The sequence below is a fragment of the Pelophylax lessonae genome (genome assembly GCF_965119305.1).
Source record: "Pelophylax lessonae genome assembly, chromosome: 2".
Classification (NCBI taxonomy): domain Eukaryota; kingdom Metazoa; phylum Chordata; class Amphibia; order Anura; family Ranidae; genus Pelophylax; species Pelophylax lessonae.
The window spans coordinates 611,189,250-611,209,204 of record NC_138769.1 but is presented as its reverse complement, the minus strand read 5'-3'; the positions used below and the strand labels follow the sequence as shown (position 1 = coordinate 611,209,204).

General features: G+C 47.3%; 1 protein-coding gene across 1 annotated transcript in view; it reads left to right on the top strand.

Annotated features, from left to right (window-relative positions):
- Window positions 1-19,100, top strand: part of LOC309548492 (polyunsaturated fatty acid lipoxygenase ALOX8-like) — a 171,734-nt gene extending 152,634 nt beyond the window's left edge. The window contains exons 12-14 of the mRNA XM_082248439.1: window positions 4,204-4,304; window positions 17,674-17,844; window positions 18,894-19,100. Of these exons, the coding sequence (XP_082104565.1) occupies window positions 4,204-4,304; window positions 17,674-17,844; window positions 18,894-19,073 (452 nt within the window). The 3' untranslated portion in view covers window positions 19,074-19,100. The remainder of the gene's footprint in view (window positions 1-4,203; window positions 4,305-17,673; window positions 17,845-18,893) is intronic.
- The last annotated feature ends 855 nt before the right edge of the window (window positions 19,101-19,955 follow it).

Sequence of the window (19,955 nt, the reverse complement as noted above, 5' to 3'; positions counted from 1 at the left end):
AGTTGTTCAAAAAATTGTCCAGTGAGTTTGGCACTGTGTGTATCAGACTTCACTCAGCAAAAGAGGCAATATTGTTGCAGGACACAAATACACTTATGAAAGTATACTCAGATTACACCCCACGTCAATATGTGGTATTCGGGGGCCACTGGTTTATCACACCAGTTGTTCAAAAAATTGGCCAGTGAGTTTGGCACTGTGTGTATCAGACTTCACTCAGCAAAAGAGCCAATATTGTTGCAGGGCACAAATACACTTGTAAAAGTATACTCAGATAGGCTCCAAAAATTAGCTCACATGGTTTGAACTGACAGCAAAGAACGTAGTATATGATGGCTAGAGGTACAGTAGGCGTTCACATTATACACAAGTTGGTGGCGGGCTGTATAGGCCGCAAAAATGAGCTCACATGGGTTGAACTGACAGCAAAGAACGTAGTATATGATTGCTACAGGTACAGTAGGCGTTCAGTGTATACTCAAATTGGTGGCCGGCTGTTTAGGCCGCAAACATGAGCTCACATGGGTTGAACTGACAGTAAAGAACGTAGTATATGATGGCTAGAGGTACAGTAGGCGTTCACAGTATACACAAGTAGTGGCGGCCTCTATAGACCGCAAAAAATGAGCTCACATGGGTTGAACTGACAGCAAAGAACGTAGTATATGATGGCTAGAGGTACAGTAGCCGTTCACAGTATACACAAGTTGGTGGCGGGCTGTTTAGGCCGCAATCATGGGCTCACATGGGTTGAACTGACACCTTTTTTTACGCTCCAACATTTGAGCCACAGAAGCCTGCCTTTTTCCAGAAAAACGTGACGACCGCATCATGGAAGGTGGAGTGTTGGACAACTGTGAGGAGACAGGAGAAGGAGAAGGGAGAGGAGAAGGAGAAGAGGCTGGACGGTGAGAGCATGGAGTGTGGTTTTGTGGGTTCTGACAGTTTTGCTCCCACTGGGCTTGGTGATGGGATTTCAGGTGCCTTCTTAAGGCGGTTGTCCCTAGGTGAGTGTTGGGCTTACCGCGACTTATGCGTTGACTGCAAAGGCTGCAGATGGCAACACTGGTGTCAGCAACGGACACATTAATAAAAGCCCACGCTGCGGAGCCATGTCCCGGCGTCCTGGGAGCGCCAGATGTGACTGTACATGGTTGATGGCTCACTCCTGATACATTTGCAGTCTGCTTTCTACCTCTTCTGCAATGCAAGTTCTGCCTGCCTCTCCTCCCTATCTGCCGGTCTGTCAGTCCGCCAGTTCTACAAATAATTGGCCAGTAACTGTTGTCACTGTGTGTAGCAGAGTTAACACAGCAAAAGAGGCCAAATGTTTGCAGGACTAAAATACAATCTTAGAAAAGTATACTGTTAAATAACACCTCAATTCAATATGTGGCATGGGGGGGGGCATAGGTTTATTACACCAGTTCTACAAATTGGCCAGTAACTGTTGTCACTGTGTGTAGCACTGTTTACACAGCGAGAGGCCAAATTTTTGCAGGACTAAAATACACTCTTAGAAATTGATACTGTTAAATAACACCCCACTTCAATATGTGGCATTGGGGGGGGGGGGGGGAGAGCATTGGTGTAGCACACCAGTTCAAAAAATTGGCCAGTGAGTTTGGCGCTGTGTGTACCAGACTTTACTCAGCAAACTAGGCAATATTGTTGCATGACACAAATACACTTGAAAAAGTTTACTCAGATAACTGTCACTGTGTGTAGTGTTGCTGCAGAAACGCTCAGTCTCTCCACCACACCTGTCACAATGCTGCACAGTACACAATAATAGTACTAATCCACTATAATATGCTTTCTACAAAGTATATTATACTGTGGATTACCCCCCTCCCCCACCCCCCCTTTTTAGTGCACTGCACAGCAATACCAAAAAATTTAAACATTTCCTTCTTATGGCTTACGTGTTGGGCTACAAGTACATGTGAGTCTGTAAGTGTAGTGTGTGTGGAATCCTGGAGAGACGCACAAAACCGTTGTATGGCGCCTGATTGCGGCAGGCAAGCAGTGTTTGGTACTGTCGCGATCAGACCGATGCGCTGGTGTCAGAACTCCTATCCCTGACCCAGCGGTCACCGCCGTTCTGGGCCAATTCATCTCTGGTCAGCTCAGAACACGAAACATTGTGTGGGCTGAGCCGGGGACACCCCCTGGGGTTGATTGGTCAAGGGCTAAAGTCCAGCCCAGATTCATATTCCAATAAATTGGGAAATTTGAGAAATGAACACTGATCTTCCTTGAAGCCAGTTCTGAACTGGGGAGTTCCCACACAGTTTCTGGTATGGTATGGTATGGTAACTTCTGCCACGGATAAGCTTCGATAAAGTTTATTTCTGTTTTAGTCCTTTTTATTGTTATAGCAAATTGCCAATTGTGTGTCTTTTTATCTTTTGTGTATTTTTTGTAACTGATTTTGCTTTGTATATATTTTTTATGCACTGCCCACTTTCGGGATATTAAATTATAAAATTAATAAGTGACTTCTGTGTACTAAGCTAGGACTCATATCTCTAGAGAGATTGTTGCATTTTAGTGCCTAATTGCTTGGTCTACGCTACATGCCAATCTGTATGCAATTGCACTGTGTGTTGGCAGATTGCATGCAGATTGTAAACCAGACGGAGATCTGCATGTGTGTGGTGTCCCAGCAGACCAGTCTGCGGACAAACTGTTGGGTGGTGGCAGGCTATCATTTGTGGTGTGTGGGTGTGGGGACAGTGGGAAGAGTGATTAACACAGGGGTTCTAGCTTGTAGTATAGCTGAAGGAATCCTAGTAGTGTGTGATAATTGCTAGACTGCTCCCTAACCCTTAGAGTGCACCAGATTGTATGTAAGATTTGTATCTGCCTGTGTGTGGTCAGCCAGCTGGATTGGAGTGGAGTCTCCCTCTAGTGGTGACCAAAGGCAGTGCGGGCTGTGAAAGTATCACAGTCAGTCTAATTACTCAGTAGGAATTTCCCTTATACCCCCCAGTCACGGTTTACCACGTCTCGGTTAGCTAGTCGTCGTGGGCGTAGCGAATCGTGATAGCGGGTATCGGAGAAGGGGCTGGGGCAGCCTAGTAGAGGTGAAGATGGATATGGCAGGGCTGTCTTGAGCTGAACTCTGCAGCACGTGTGAGGCTGGAGTGCATGAAAGCAGAGGTATGTTTCTACTGGGCAATTTGGGCTCTCCGCAGCCCCATCTCTGGGGAAATGACAATAGATGGGCTCTTTCTCAGTTTTTTTTGAGGGGTGTGCAGCAGCCATTCTCAAGGACACACACACCTGTGTGTGTGTGTGTGTGTGTACTGAGCAAATCACACTGACCTCCCTCCCCTCTCCCATAAACAGAACATTGTACACATTTATGGCTGTGTGAGAAGTCTCTGCTGTCAGCTGTGTCCTCAGCCTTTGACCATCTCTATCATGTCCGCAATCTCTGAACCCATCTCCTGTATCATGTCCGCAATCTCTGACCATCTCCTGTATCATGTCCGCAATCTCTGACTATCACCTGTATTATGTCCGCAATCTCTGACTATCACCTGCATTATGTCCGCAATCTCTGACCATCTCCTGTATCTGTTTGATGGGATCTGCCTGGGTGGATGGTGTTTGCAGTATCTTTATCTGCTGATTGTTAAACTTTATGGCATACATAAATTTAACAATCAGCAGATAAAGATACTGCAATTGTGGTGTAGGATCTGGGCTTGCTGTCCCTCCATCTCTCTTGTTTCCTTTCTTTTCTCTCTCTCCCTCCATCCCTCTTTCTTGCCTTCTCTCTCCTTCCTTCCTAGTACTTTTATTTTTTCTTTCTCTCCCCCTCCATCCCTTTCTCTCTCTTTCCCTCTATCTCTCTTCTTTCTCCCTCCATCCCTCTTTTACCACATACTGTATTTTACCACACCCCCATTAGGACACATCCTCTATTTAGCATACTTTAAACCATGACCACTTCATGCGCCACATTACCTATCTCCATCTAGGCCACACCTACAAATGTATGCCCCACCCCTAATTAAAATAAGACTCTGCCTACAGAGAAAAACGTGTCCCTATACATTTTTTGAGAATGTTGGTAACTATGCATGCACATAAAATTGTTCTCCAAAGTATTTGGCACATTGTCTTCTAGCCATGCTGAATAAGCAGAGGAAATCACTTTCTAATAAAACTTGGTTCTCTCTTTCATGACAGAAGTCCCCTATTCCTTGGTAACCAGAGCTTCTCTGATCAAATACCTGACCATGGTGATCTTCAGATGTTCTGCTCAGCATGCAGCTGTCAATAGTGGTCAGGTGAGTATAATGGTACTGGTACTGTCTTTATTGCCGCTAGAATCAGAATTACATAAGTTTAGCCAGTTACAAGCATTTGGCCACATTTTGCCATTCAAAACAGCAACCAGATTAAAGTGTCTAGCCCTGTTTTTTGGGGGAGTTATAAGAAAAGGCCTTCCTCAAACAGGATTTTGCACTAAACCTGCAGGTAAATAACAGAACAATATAATTTGCTAGGTGGAAGAGTGGGTTTAATAATAAAGTTGGCATGGCCTCCACCAAAGACAGGACCTCTATGAACAGAGGGGATTTCCCTTCCTAGGAAACAAACTCCTTGCAGCCTCAGTTACCAGCGCCTGATGAAAAACTCCCGATTGCTCCATGCGATCGGGAGATTTCAGATTGCGTAACAGCCAATCATGGCGGTTACATGACCTTAAGCCCTGCCCCACCTCCCGCCATGTAAAACCCCTTAAGGGCCTGCCCCCCCCCCCCCCGGCTCCAAGGGGTTAGCTAGTAATTTAAACAAAGTAGATGGGAGCAGAAAAACGACTGCAATCAGCATATAACATTAAGCATACAGATGCACACCTATATTCAAACAGTGTTGCCAACCGCCCGTAGATTTACGGGCAGCCAGTAAAAACAGGGCACTTTTAGGCTGTCCGTAGGAGCCAGTAAGTGCCAGTAAAAATGGCCGCTAAGGGCTGGGGTGAAAACTGCGCATGCGCAGTTCCCGGAAATCGCAGAGTCAATCCGATCTTGAGTCCGCACCACCCACTGATGATGTCATGCCGCATGGGCGCTGGCCTAAAAAAATTAAAATGCCAGGAGCCGAGCCGCGGCATGGGCTGACGGGAGGAGGAGACTTGTTGTGGTGTGAACAGTTTAGGAGAGCCGAAGGCGAGGCGGGTGTCTGAGCAAGCGTGATGTCATCATCATGGTGCAATTCCCCACCACTACCGCCAGCCAGCCGTTAAAAAAACCCCCAGGACTCAGGAGCCAAGCAGAGTGTGTGGCCTCGTGTGTGGGACGGACCTGGCCAGATGGGGCTTGAGAGCTCAGCAAGGCAAGCTGGGACAGACGAGCGGGACTGTGTCAATCAGACAGTCAGTGACTCAGTGACAGACTGGCAGTGCTTTTCTGTGCTGGAATCTGGAGGGAGCAGTCACCACCTGTCCAGGCGTGGGAGACTGGACTGGATATACCCAGGAATGATACAAGCAAGGTATGGCATTAAGTTTACTGGAGATGGCAGAAAGTTGGAATTGGCTTTCACATTTAGATATCAATCGTTCATCGAACCATTCTACCTTTGTGAAAATAGTAAGTGCCTGAGATGTACATGATTGGCAGTTGACCCATGTTTTTTGGAGATTTGTTCCTGTAAATCTGAAATCCCCTAACCCTGATAAATGCCACACTAAAAGGAATGATATATTCTCTACTACTCACTCTGCTCTAGGTAATAACCTATCTGTTCTGTACCCCACATGGCTTGGCTACAGTACAGCAAAATGTTCTGTATGGTCTGTTCTCCGACACCTCCACTATAGTTATAGAATGCACATTGGATATGCCACACCATTCCTTTATACTGTACTTTTTATACAGAACACCACCACTCTACTCAATTTACAGTGCTGTATATTTTATGCTGCACAGTCACTCCACTCAGTATACATAACTAGATATTTTGCACTTCACACTGTTCCATTCTGCATATTGTACATTATATACTCTTCATCCTGTACATTGTGCTGTACATCATTTACTGCTAACCACTACACTTTGTACACTGAGCTTTACCTTATATATTTTAAAGCTCCATACTTTAACTGAGAATGTGGAACTCTCTTCCACAATTGGTGGTAACGGGAATATGGCTACTTTTAAAAGACTCTTGGACATGCTTCTCACAGATCACAACATTCAGAGTTATGGGAATTGAACAGACCACTGACACACACACACACACACACACACACACACACACACACACACACACACACACACACACACACACACCTGTACAGGTTGAACTGGATGGACTGATGTCTTTATTCAACCTCAACTACAATGTAACTCTTCTGTATGCTATACTGTATACTCCAAATTTCTCCACTCTGTGCCATCCATCTAGAGGAGAGAGACTGTCACAGTGTCATTGGACAAGGGGACGTGTGTGCGTCACTCGTGTCAGTCTGAGGTCACAGTGTGTCAGACTCGGATGTCATCATCATCTGTGCTGCTGCACATGTTGTTAGTGTCACTGAGAGTAAATTTCATGTGTGGGCCTGGTCTGCTTGTCCATTCTAATTCTTTGCCCTGTTCCTAAACCAGGGTTTGGGGCCTGCCTGTCACTGACACTGAGGGGTCCAACGTCCAGGCAGGCAGTCAATTTCATATTGTGACCAGGGGGCCCAAGGAACCATATCATGCCCTTCCTGAGCCAGGAAAGGGGGGGGGGGTCAGAAGTCTGTTTGCTGAGCACTGCAGTGGCTGACAGGCTCTCTTGGCTCTTGCTGTGGGGGGCAAATGCAAAGCGGTTTCCCTCTCTCTGTGGGCATAAGTGCTAAAAACTGATGGGTTATAATAACCCACCCGTACTATATAATAAGAAAACATAAGAAAAGTTTTTATACCTTAATATGTACCCTTAATCGCATTGCTATTTATATAGTGTACTTGTTTGTAGCTTACAAACTGAAATTTGCACTTAAAACTATAATATTGTAGCTTTTGGAAATGCCAGTAAAAAGTTGGCTTGCCTGGAATGTTGGTAACGCTGTATACAAATAACACAAGCTTTATATAGAAAGAAATTAATAACAGTCAGGGGTCGGCAAGGTGTCCGCTCACGGACACCGGTGTCCGTGACTGGGCCTTGCTGGGTCCGCCACGCTGCCCCGCTATCTGCACCCATCCATCATGAATTATGCAACATCTTCATTAGCGCTCGCAGTCGCCGCCCGCCGCTCTCTGCAGACAGCGCCGCCCAGTTGAAATTAGGCACGCCTGCCTGGTCTGCGCGGGCTTCAGCTGCCAGTAGATTGTCATGCTGCTGGCTGGGGGAGGGAGCGTGGAATTGGCGTGGCGGCGGGGGAAGTCCAGGACTGCTCCATCTCACTCTGGAGGAGGGACTACTAGGGAGTGGCAGTGTGGCACTGTGTGTGGCTGGCGGTGGCCTGTGATGACGAGACCGCAGTCACCGCACTCACAGCAGTGAAGACTGAAGAGGAGCCGAGGAGAGTGCGTGCTGCACAGCAGGAAGGAAGCTTCGTTTGCAATCAGAGACTAAGGGAGCAGCAGAGAAACTGTCTGAGGGGAGACAGTCTGAGACACAAGGTAGGGGGGTCCACCCTGGCTGGACCACCTTGGCCCACCCTAGTCCACCCTGGCCCACCCTGGCTGGTCCACCCTGGTACACCCTGGTCCACTCTGGCCCACCCTGGCTGGCACACCCTGGTCCACCCTGGCTGGTCCACTCTTGGCACACCCTGGCCCACCCTAGTCCACCCTGGCACACCCTGGCTGGTCCACCCTGGCACACCCTGGCCCACGCTGGCTTGCACACCCTGGTCCACCCTGGCTGGTCCACCTTGGCACACCCTGGCCCAACCTAGTCCACCCTGGCCCACCCTGGCACACCCTGGCTGGCACACCCTGGCTGGTCCACCCTGACACACCCTGGTCCACCCTGGCTGGTCCACCCTGGCCCACCCTGGCTGGCACACCCTGGTCCACCCTGGCTGGTCCACCCTGGCCCACACTGGTCCACCCTGGCTGGCACACCCTGGTCCACCCTGGCTGGTCCACCCTGGCCCACCCTGGTCCACCCTGGCACACCCTGGTCCACCCTGGCACACCCTGGTCCATCCTGGCCCACCCTGGCTGGCACACCCTGGTCCAGAGACTCAGGGAGCACCAGAGAGACTGTCTGAGGGGAGACAGTCTGAGACACAAGGACACAAGGTAGGGGGGGGGAGTCCACGCTGGCTGGCCCACCCTGGTCCACCCTGGCACACCCTGGTCAACCCTGGCTGGCACACCCTGGTCCACCCTGGCTGGCACACCCTGGTCCACCCTGGCTGGTCCACCCTGGCTGGTCCACCCTGGCACACCCTGGTACACCCTGGTCCACTCTGGCCCACCCTGGCTGGCACACCCTGGTCCACCCTGGCTGGTCCACCTTGGCACACCCTGGTTCACCCTAGCTGGTCCACCCTGGTCCACCCTGGCCCACACTGGCTGGTCCACCCTGGCACACCCTGGCTCGTCCACCCTGGCACACCCTGGCTGGTCCACCCTGGCCCACCCTGGCTGGCACACCCTTGTCCACCCTGGCTGGCACACCCTGGCCGGCACACCCTTGTCCACCCTGGCTGGAACACCCTGGCCCACCCTGGCACACCCTGGCTAGTCCACCCTGGCACACCCTGGTCCACCTTGGCTGGTCCACCCTGGCACACCCTGGCCCACCCTGGCACACCCTACCACAAGCAGTAAATGTTATTTTAAACTCATTTATAATTGTAGAACTAGGCCAGAGAGTAGACAGAATGTTTGCTTGTTTTTTGATGGTTTTAATTTGAAATGTACCTTGGTGTCCTTCACTAAGGTCTGTACTTTGGAAAATGTCCGCCACGGCCTTGGTCCGTGCCTATCCCTGATAACAGTACATACATCCAATATACAAACAAGTATTATCAGCAATGGATCTGATAAGGGTCCTGGTGGATTTGTATTTTTAGCCAGATATATATATATATATATATATATATATATATATATATATATATATATATGTATATATGTATATACACTATATTAACAAAAGTATTGGGACGCCTGCCTTTACATGCACATGAACTTTTATGGCATCCCAGTCTTAGTCCGTAGGGTTCAATACTGAGTTGGCTCATCCTTTGCAGCTAACACAGCTTCAACTCTTCTGGAAAGGCTGTCCATAAGGATTAGGATTGTGTCTATGGGAATTTTTTTTTATGAGGTCAGGCACTTATGTGGATGAGAAGGCCTGGCTCACAGTCTCCGCTCTAATTCATCCCAAAGGTGTTCTTTATGGTTGATGTCAGGACTCTGCGCAGGCCAGTCTAGTTCCTCCACCCCAAACTCGCTTATCCATATCTTTATGGACCTTGCTTTGTGCACTGATCCAAATCATTTGGTGGAGGGGGGATTATGATGTGGGGTTGTTTCAGGGGTTGGGCTTGGTGCCTTCATTCCAGTGAAGGAAACTCTGAAGGTGTCAGCATACCAAGACATTTTGGACAATTTTATGCTCCCAACTTTGTGGGAACGGTTTGGGGTGGCCCCATCCTTTTCCAACTTGACTGCTCACCATTGTATAAAACAAGGTCTATAAAGACATGACTGAGTGAGTTTGGGGTGAAGGAACTTGACTGGCCTGCACAGAGTCCTGACTTTAACCCGATAGAACACCTTTGGGATAATTTAGAGCGCAGACTGCAAGCCAGGCCTTCTCGTCCAACATCACTGCCTGCCCTCATAAATGCTCTTCTGGAAGAATGGTCAAATATTCCCATAGACACACGCCTAAACCTTGTAGACAGCCTTCCCAGAATACTTGAAGCTGTTTTAGCTGCAAAGGGTGGGCCAACTCAATATTGAACCCTACGGACTAAGACTGGATGCCAATGAAGCTCATGTGTATAAAGGCAGGCCAATACTTTTGGTAATATAGTGTAGGTATAAATAGAGATGCGCCCTGATGAATGTTGCAGCAAAGTCCAGATGCAGCGGCCCCTGGGAGATATTATTCACCTAGAACTTCCCATAAACATGTCTCAGGAGTGAGGGGAATAGGTAAAGACAAAACTGCCGACAGAAGATCCACAATTTGCTTCCAATACCTGACAATCACTGGACATAACCACATACTGTAACATGAGCATACTGTAGGTATGTGGTGCATTGCATAGAGTCTAACTGGGGTCAGATAAGACTGATGAAGCATGTAAAGTTGTATCAACTTTTCTCTTTCGTTCATTGACGGACACAGCCACATATCTTTATTAAGTAGAATGGATTATGCTGTGCTTCCTAGGAGTAGGACGCTAGGCGGAAAAGGGTTAACAAAGTTAACAGGCCTTTAACTACGCCCATGGGGCAGTCCCAGGTGGTATACTCCCACTTCCTGCTCTGGGATTCAGTTTAGTAACAAGCAGTGTCAGAAGAATACATAACCCAACTCCACAGAGGAGTGGGTGCTGTGTCTGTTACTGAACATCAGAGAAAAGTTTTTTTCTGCCTAGTCAGGAGTAAGGACCTAGCTCCTTGCAGGGATCTTTGGTCCTGGCATTTTTCCCTTTTAAACTGAATTTTTTTCTTCTTTTCTTATTTTCTGGTCCCGTGAGAACTACAATCAATTTGGTTCCTGTGGAAACTACAATCAACTGCCGCAATGGGCGACGGACTGGATATTCTAGATCCTTAAGGTCACCCCAGTCTGGCCAGCGAGATCGCGCAGGCCTCTGTTCCACACTAGGTCAACCGCCCGTCTCCCCCCCACCTCAGGGGGGTGGACATATGGACTACCTGGCGCCTCCCTTGATCTGCGGGGGCACCGTGGGGGGCTGCATTTTTTTGAAAGAAGTGAAGCAGCCATTATTGTGTGGGGGTACTCTGTCTGCGTCACAGGGGGAATCCTCTTCCCCTTTCTAGGGGGCTATGTCTTTTTATGTCCTTTATGTTGAGCGACCCTTAGGTCAAATAGGTGGTCTTTTTGTGGACCTTTATCCGGCATCTCTTTGCAGGAGTGTGGTTAGCGACCTCCCCTGCTTGTTATGCTCTCAGGGAGAGCTTAGCATATAGCGACTGTACTGGGTTTGCGTCCACGCACTTCGGGTGCTCTGCGGTGAGGATGATTTCTCTTTTTACTGCAGCTGCTTTCTGCAAATGCATGGGGGGGCCATTAGTTCCTAATAGTCCCCCGACTCAGCTGACAAACACGCATGTGTTCGCAGGAGGGAAAATGCAGGGTATCTCAGTACCGAGAGGTTTGATCTTAAAAATTGTCTCTCCACTATTTGTGCATGCGCATGCAATGGCGCTGGTGGATGCACTGATTGTATCAGTGCAGGAAACTATAAACTTGGGGGATGCAGCTTCTGCTGCGTCAGAGGCGCTGGTCCCCTCGGGGCCCACAGATCACCTAAAGCGGCAAGGTATTCCCTTTTCCCGCCTACTATGACAAAATTGTCGCGAGTCAGTAGAGTTGTTCTAAATGCAATAAAGGGTTTCTGAGCGTTTCGATAGACGTTATCCCTTGAGGAGGCTCTGTTGAGTATATGGGCAGTCCCACCTGTGGTGGACTCTCAGGTTTCCAGGCTGAATAATTCAGTCCTATTTCCGGTGGAGGAGTCCCTGGTTTTAAAGATCCCTTTGACGGGAGAGCAGAGACTTTGGTCTGTCACATGTCTTCTGTGGCCGCTTCGGTCCTCCCGCCGGTGTTTACCAGCGCATGGTGTCCCTGACTTTCCTGAGTGGGCAAAGCTTTTGCGCCAGGATCTGAAAGGGGGGAACAGATTCCTCCTGCTTTTGCGGAGCTGGTGGACTAGTTGGTCCAGGGGTTGCAGTTAGTCTGTGATGCCTCTCTGGATGTAGCTCCCTTAATCTCTGGGCTGTCTGTGGCAGCAATGACCCTTGGGCACACGATATGGCTAAAATGCTGGTCTGTGGACCAGACTTTCCATAGGGCCTTATGTGATCTTCCCATGGTGGGGAATCTTCTGTTCGGAGCCTCCCTCCGGAGATTCCTTGAGGGCCTGGTCTAGTATGCCGACAGGGCCTTCCAGACCAGCAGACAAACACCCCTTTGGCCTGAAGGGGCACTCTCACCTGTATCTGGGGTAGGGAAGGATGTCTTCGCCTTTTTCCGGACCCGTGAATCTCCCTGTTTCAAGACAAGTGGGTCCACGAGCTGTTTCAGTACGGCTGCAAGATTGAGTTTTTGGTCTTCTCCTCCAATGGAGTCTATTCGTGCGATAGTGGCATCACTACATCTTCTGGCCTCTATCGCTATTAAGGACGCTTACCTTCATATTCCGAGATATGTCGGTCTTCCGCGTTTCCTCCACTTGCCGTAGGCGAGGATCATTATCAAGAGGTCTCACCTCAACCCCTTGGGTTATTCACTAGTGCTGGCCCTGGTGTTGGCATTGCTGTGTCAGCGGGGGATTGCGATACTGGAGTAACTGGATGATCTTCTTCTGCGAGCAGAGTCTCTGACTGCTCTGAAGGACAACTGGGTGATTACTGTGGGGACTCTGCAGGAGTTTGGTAGGAAATTAAATGTCCAGGTATTGGCTCTGGTTCTGTCTACCTAGTTGGACTATCAGGGTCTGTTCTGGACTCGGCCTCAGCCAGGGTGTTCTTACCATGGGACAAGTTCCAAACTCTGTCCACACGAGACATCTGCAAGGGAGATTCTTGTCATGTGGGGCAAGAATCCACAGTGTCTACATAGACACTCTGATCCTGTTGAACCGGGGTATGAGAGAGTCCCTGACATGGTGGCTTCACTTTCCGGTGCTTCGACAGGTAAATCTTCCTTCCCCTGTACGTGATGGTGATCACCACGGATGCCAGCCTGCTCGAGTGGGGTGGCGTTTTTTGGCATGGTTTGTGCTTAGGGGGTCTGGACCTTGGAAGAATCCAGACTACCGATGGATATACTGGTCACTTCTTCTGGAGGTGTTTCATCAGTAGTGTCTCTGGTGGAGTACTCCCCAAGGTGGCCCTGTTGGCCTCTTGTTTCAACAGGAAGGTGCTTGGCTTTTTGGCACGATCTTGGGATCCTCTGGCCGATGCCACAGACGAACTGGTGGCTCTTTTGGGACCAGTATTGTCTGATATACGTCTTTCCTCTTCTAGAACTTCCGCCAAGAGTCCTGCGTAGACTCGAGGCAGAAGGGATTACGGCCATCCTGGTGGCTCCAAACTGGCCTAGCCGGTTTTGGTACGGTTGGTCGCCGATGCTCCTTGGAGTCTTTCTTTTAGAAGAGATCTGTTTGCTCAAGGGCCAGTCTTTTATCTTGCCGTACGGTCGCTGGCTTTTACAGCTTGGCTGTCGCAAGCCAAGTGTTGAAGGCTAGAGGGTGGTCTGAATTGGTGATTCCCACTGTAACGGAACAGGGCACCCCAGACCGGGTACCTCCGTTGACCGATGCTCCTAGTGCTTCCCGAGGGATCCAAGCACTCCACCGTAAGCACTTCAGACCCCACGAACCGCCGCAGCTTGGTTAGGGTCTTGGCATCTCCTACCCACCCTGGACCTACAACAAGGCTCCAGGTTCCTGTGGGTGAACCTCCTTTCCCCAGAGAGTGAAGCATGAACAAGCTCTTACACAAGCTCTTACAAGAGCTCAGTGATTCTCTAAGGGAGTATGGAAGGCCATAGCAATCCCTTGCAGCAGATTCCCCCAATAAGAGACAGGACTCTAGATGAGGGTGAACTAACTCTGGAACAACTTTATTGAACAAGACTTATATACAGAATTTGGAACATCCCGCCCCCAACAATCCCTTTCCCATTGGTCAATTGTAAAGTACCTGTGGTCCTCCTTCAGGTCCTCCTTAGCCATGCAAATGAGGACTTGAAAATGAGTCAGCAGGGATTGGTCCGATAGCTTGACCAGAAGGACTGCAATGTGCAATGAGACAGAAGCCCCCAGGGGGCAATCAATGTACACAATAGCCAGACACAGAACAATGGGAGGTCATTGCACTTAACAATGAGACAGGGCAATCCACATTCCCTCCCAATACACAAACAAAAGGAAAACCTTTCTGACATGGAAAGATATGTAATATACACAGCATTTAGGAATTACAGATTTCATGGCAAATGGGAATAAATCTTAATATTCCTATATGGAGATATTGCTGGCAAATATGAAGCAATCCAAACCATTACTTATCTGTCTTTGAATTCCAGTGACAGTGAATACTGTCACACCCACCCTGCTGTAAGCTAGTAAATCTACTTCTAGGTAGTTTTACCATCGCGTTCGAGAGCGTACTTTGTGGATGTGAGTCTCTTGGGGTTCACCCCTGCTCCTTTTCAGTGACTCGGATTTTGGCCTTCCCTCAACGAGGTGTGGAGCAGCGTCTGGCCTTGGGTACCACCGAGGGCCAGGATTGCCCTTGGCGGTTTCTTTCATCGTCCTTTGACCACATTTTTCTGTGGTTCGCTCCTTGGTTCAAGGGGTTCGCCACTTGGCTTCCCCAGTGCGTTTCCATTGCCCTTGTGGGATCTCATCTTGGTGCTGTCAGTTCTTTAGTAACTGCTGTTGGAAAATATTCACGAGATTCCTCTGCTTACATGTCCCAGAAGGTGGTCTTCTTGGTGGTTTATTCTTCTGCACGTAGGGTGTCATAGCTGGCAGCTTGTCTTATCGTTCACCTTATTTGGTGGTTCACGGAGAGAAAGTGGTGCCCCGGCCCTTCACCTCGTTCTTTCCAAAAGTCGTCACTGGTTTTAATTTAAATAATTATTATGTGTCCTAGTCTAAGCACCCTAAAGAGCTTGACTTACACTCTTTAGATGTGGCTCAGGCAATCAGGATGTACCTGGCGATGACTGGGTTGTTCCAAAAATCAGATTCCCTATTTGTCCTTACAGATGGATTCTGTTAGGGGCTGGCCGCGTCTGCTTCGACCATTTCCAGATGGATAGACAGACGGTGGTGCAGGCCTATTCCATTAACAGTCAGGATCTTCCTTCTCTGTTATGATGCGTTTTATATGGGCGCTTAGCGCCTCTTGGGACTTTCGTCATCAGGCCTCAGTGGTGCAGGTTTGCAAGGCGGCCACCTGGTCGTTCGCGCACCTGCGGATGACTCCTTTTGGCTGCAAGGATTTGTGAGCCACTGTTGGAGAGGGTTAGTCCTCCTTGAGGGTGTACTTTTTTGTCAGGTGAGCTCCAGTTGTTCCTGGTTAAGCTCTTGGATTACCTGGTTAGCTATGTTTAGCTCTGTTGGGAATTGTTTCTTGCTGTGTTTGTTTCCCACCCCTCATGCTGATACTGCTTTGGGACGTCCTAATGAAGATATGTCGCTGTGCCCGTCAATGAAAGAAAGAGAAAACTGGATTTTTGTCTTACCGTAATATCCTTTTCTCTGATGTTCATTGATGTACACAGCACCCACCCCTCTGTGGAGTTGGGTTATGTATTCTTCTGACACTGCTTGGTACTAAATTCTAGAGCAAAAAGTGGGAGTATGTCACCTGGGACTGCCCCATGGGCGTAGTTAAAGTTCTGTTAACTTTGTTAACCCTTTACCGCCTAGTGTCCAGCATAACCAATTTGACTAATGAAGATGTGTCGCTGTGTCCGTTAATGAACATCAGAGAAAAGGATTTCACGGTTAGACAAAAATCCAGTTATTTACAGCCACATGAGACACTGACTTCCTCCCAGTCTTCGTCTGAAAGGTTTGGAATTAGTGCCTGCCACTGATACTGAACTTCCAATTGGGTATTACAGTGTGTAATATATAATAAGTGTGAGTAAACTTTAGAGATAAAGCACTTGGGTCTCTGGGATCTTAAACATTCCAAAACAAAACATTACAGGTGGTAGCCATTATAAGAAAAGTCAGGCAAGAATTTTGACTCAGTGGGTATATCTAGATCTAGGGGCATCCACCTTAGATTCCAGGAAGGGTATAAATGAACAGATCCAGTGCACCGACTGGCGTCCAACCATAGTACAAAGGCTGTCACCCGAACTATATACAATCAAACAAAAAAAACATGAAAACAAAATACAATGTCAACGGTGCATTACCTGCACATCACATCAGCATATGAGGATACGTAGGTATCCTCATATGCTTATGCGATGGTAGGTACAGCTGTAGGTACAGCTGCCTCATACGCACCCTGAAAGCAGATGACTAAATAAGGCAGATTCTGGTACATAGTCTACCCACCAAGATTAGCATATTCCTGGTGCTCTATCAATGGACAACTGAATAGTAGCATAAACCCGCTGAACTGTATTGATGGCAGTAGAGGCATTCAAGATAAGCACTGCTATGCGGAGTAGGCTGCCCTGCTCCACAGAGCTTAGAAGCACTGAAAGGTCTCAGCGAAATTCAGGGTTTCAGGACCGATTTCCTCTGTACACCTTAGATAAGTCACAGCAACATAGAAGATTCCTGGTGCATGGTCTAAGATACATATGGGTGCACAGTTCTGCACTGCAGAAGTAATGCCATAGCAGCTTGCAGGAGTAAACTAATTTGAGGAGTCACATTCAACAGCTGGTCTTATGTATCCAGAAAATGTCACAAGGACCAAATGAAGAGAAGGTTTGGATGTCATAGGATAAAGACAGTTAGCAGGTGGGCTGAAAGAGACAGATTTTTACATACAGATAGCTATAATAGGGGACTCCCCTTGGTGAACAACCAATCTTGTGCTTACTCAGGCTTGTTAAAGAAAATAACTTCACTGCCATTTGCTATCCTCAGCTGGGCTGGATAGGCCATAGAGTGGATAATTCAATGGTCACACAGTTTCCTCTTGATTTCAGTAAACGTAGTCAGTTGTTTCTGTAGTTCAAGTGACAAAATTAGGAAAAAGCAAAACTGCCATATTCTCAGATTGGATAGGGCCCTCTTACCAGTTAGAGAGGTGTTGCAGGTGGTGATGGTATTGAGTAGCTAAGTATTCATTTGCTTCAGTGTCAGCTTGGAAGGCTTGTCCACAGGCATGCTGGTTCCCTGAACATTAGAGGCTATAGCGCCGTTTCTTGTGTGTGGAGGGCTACGAGCACTATTTTTTTTTTATCAAAGCAAGTGTTTTCTTTCAGGAGAGTAGGAACTGCTGGTAAGTTGCAGGATGGAGTTGGATGCTAAAGGCAGTGAGTGGAGCTCTCTTTAGACACATCCGGCCATCTTGGCAGTAGCCACACCCCCCTCAGAGTTAAATTTTGTTTGAGTCACAGGCTCAAAACAATTATCCAAAAGCATTCTGTCTTTATTAAATGCTTACTTTGAGGTCAGTGATTTAGACTAGTATTAAGGAAACCTTTCCTGAGTAAAACAGAGGCTGCCATTGATGAGTTTTAGTTCTGGAAATGTTAGTTTCCTGGCTGTCATGCTTTGTTTCAACACTTTGAGTTACTTTGCTAGAGCAAGTGTGCATATAGCAACTCCTGACTATCTAGTTTGTTATTGGTGAGTGCATTAAAAAGTATTGAAGCCAAAGGGTCAGTGAAACAGGCAGGTAACATTTATGAGGAAGTCAGCAATGGCAGCTTCCATATATATTTGGTGTACAATTCGTAGAATTCTAATCTGTTATGTTCTTTCATTTGGGTTTGCCTCCTCTGCAGTTTGACTTCTATTCCTGGATGCCTAATGGCCCCCCCACCATGAAAAGCCCCCCACCCAGCACCAAAGGTGTCACTAAAATGGAGACTATTTTGGAAGCATTGCCGGATGTAAACAGTACAACTGCTGGTATAAGTGCTGTGTGGGTTCTCAGCAATGAGCCCATGGATAAGGTGAGTGCCTGGAAGTAGTGAGAAGTAATACATAAATATGCCTTGGGCCTTAAAACTGTAAAACACATGATCTATGTCAAATAGAGCCTGTCAATCGAATGCATTTTGAGAGTCTGCTATAGCATGTAGTGATTATTTAATATTGAATAGATGTGTAGCACCCTCCAAGGTAGGTGACAGAGAGAGAATATAGTTTTGGATCTTTTCTGCTTAGTAGAAAGATTGCCAGGTAAATCTAAACTGTTCTCTGCCTACCAGAGAGCAGGATCTGCTAGTGAGGTCTGCTCACAGTGCTCAGGTGCAGCTCAGTTTGTTTGAAGTGTTTAATGCTAATCCAATAGGGAGGCATATTGGACAGTGGGAGGAAACCTGACAAATGAGTTCGCAGGCGTTTAAAACAGCCCTGGTGATTGGAAGAGGAATGTGCCTCTGTGCATGCTGGGATACTGTATAAATGCCAAGGGCACATGTGCTCTGGGTCTTTCAGCTGAAGAATGGGGTCCCGAAGGGAGGGCCAGCTGCCTCTCCTCTGTAGAAGTTGCCATGCGGCCTCAGGTGGTCAACCTGAGGGCCTGAGAGTTAGAGAGGAACTGAACTAGGAGGTCCTGCAGAGCTGACTAGAAGGGAGACACTGAAAATGATCTGATTCTGCATACAGTGAGTACAGATCTGTGTCATGGGGCCTGTCTTGAGAGGGCCATCCCTTCAGCTATAAGTCAGTGGATAGGTGTCAGTCAAGGGGATGCTAGAGAGTGTCCTGAAGATAATGTAGTTGCAGTAACCTGGTGATGCCAAGTGAGAGTTGTCCTTATCAACTGTAAATAGTTCAAGTTGGAGTATCCCACTATTCCCTTCTCCCATCCAAGTTTCACAATAAATATAAAACCAAAACCCCTGGACTGTTTATTGAGTAAGGATGGATGTGTGAACTGTCCTAAATGACTGCAGGTAATCAGAGGAGGCCCATGCAGTCATCACACAGCAAGCCCTATGGGGACAGTGCTACAGATGTATTGTAAAGAAAATCACAAGGTCTCTTTTCTTTACAGAGGCGTCTAGGAGAGTACCCTGATGAACGTTTTACAGAAAAGACTCCACAAGAGTTCATTAAGAAGTTCCAACATCAACTGTCTGAGATCTCCAAATGCATCCGGGAGAGGAACAAGACCATGAGTCTGCCTTATCCCTACCTGGACCCGCGTGAAATAGAAAACAGTGTCTCCATTTAATAGTGATAATGATGGATCTGCTTTCTGACTGTTTGCATCCTTACCTTCTACATGTGATGGTGTCAGTGCAGACTATCATAATAAAAGATTATTTCATCCACATTTATCCTTAATCAGGAATAAAGGCCTTCTCAGTGAATATCGTTTTATGTAAAATTATTTACCATCTCTTGTATGTGGTTCACATCTGAACATGACAGAAGTTAGGAAAACACATGCATATATATATTTATATATATATATATATATATATATATAAATATATACATACCGCAACACATACAAGTGCAGAGTATCATATTACACATGTGTAGTTTGTTTGCCTTTAAATTATTTTGTCCCTTCCTCACTCCACAGAGATGCTCCGTATAGCTAGTCCCACCCTGCTTTCGGTGGTTTTGGTGTGTCTCTAGTTTTTGTGTAGGGCACATGTAATTGTTGGAGCTAGACATACCATGATTGTTTTTTTTTTACCTATCTGATTTTCATCTGTTAAGACCTGCACGTTTTGGATAAAACCTTTCTGCTATCTGCAAGATGTCATTTGTATCGAGTCACTGCTATTTTACTGAGACTAGTACAGCTATCTTGCCACAACTGGATCGTAATAGAGATCACAGTTCAGTGCTTACATTGGAGAAGCAGAACCGAGTACTGTATATACATATAAGAACTAGGGACACAAAGCAAAGCACAATCAAAAAGCTGTTTGGAAACTGGAAGATGATACTTTGTGGTTTGATTGCATAAAACGCACAACATGAGATTCTCAGGCCCCTTTTGAAAAATAAAAAGCACTAATTGACAGATGTTAGGAATGCTGAAAAAATGTGTTGCAGATAATCATTTACATGGCTTTCACACATACTGCAGTGACCTGCA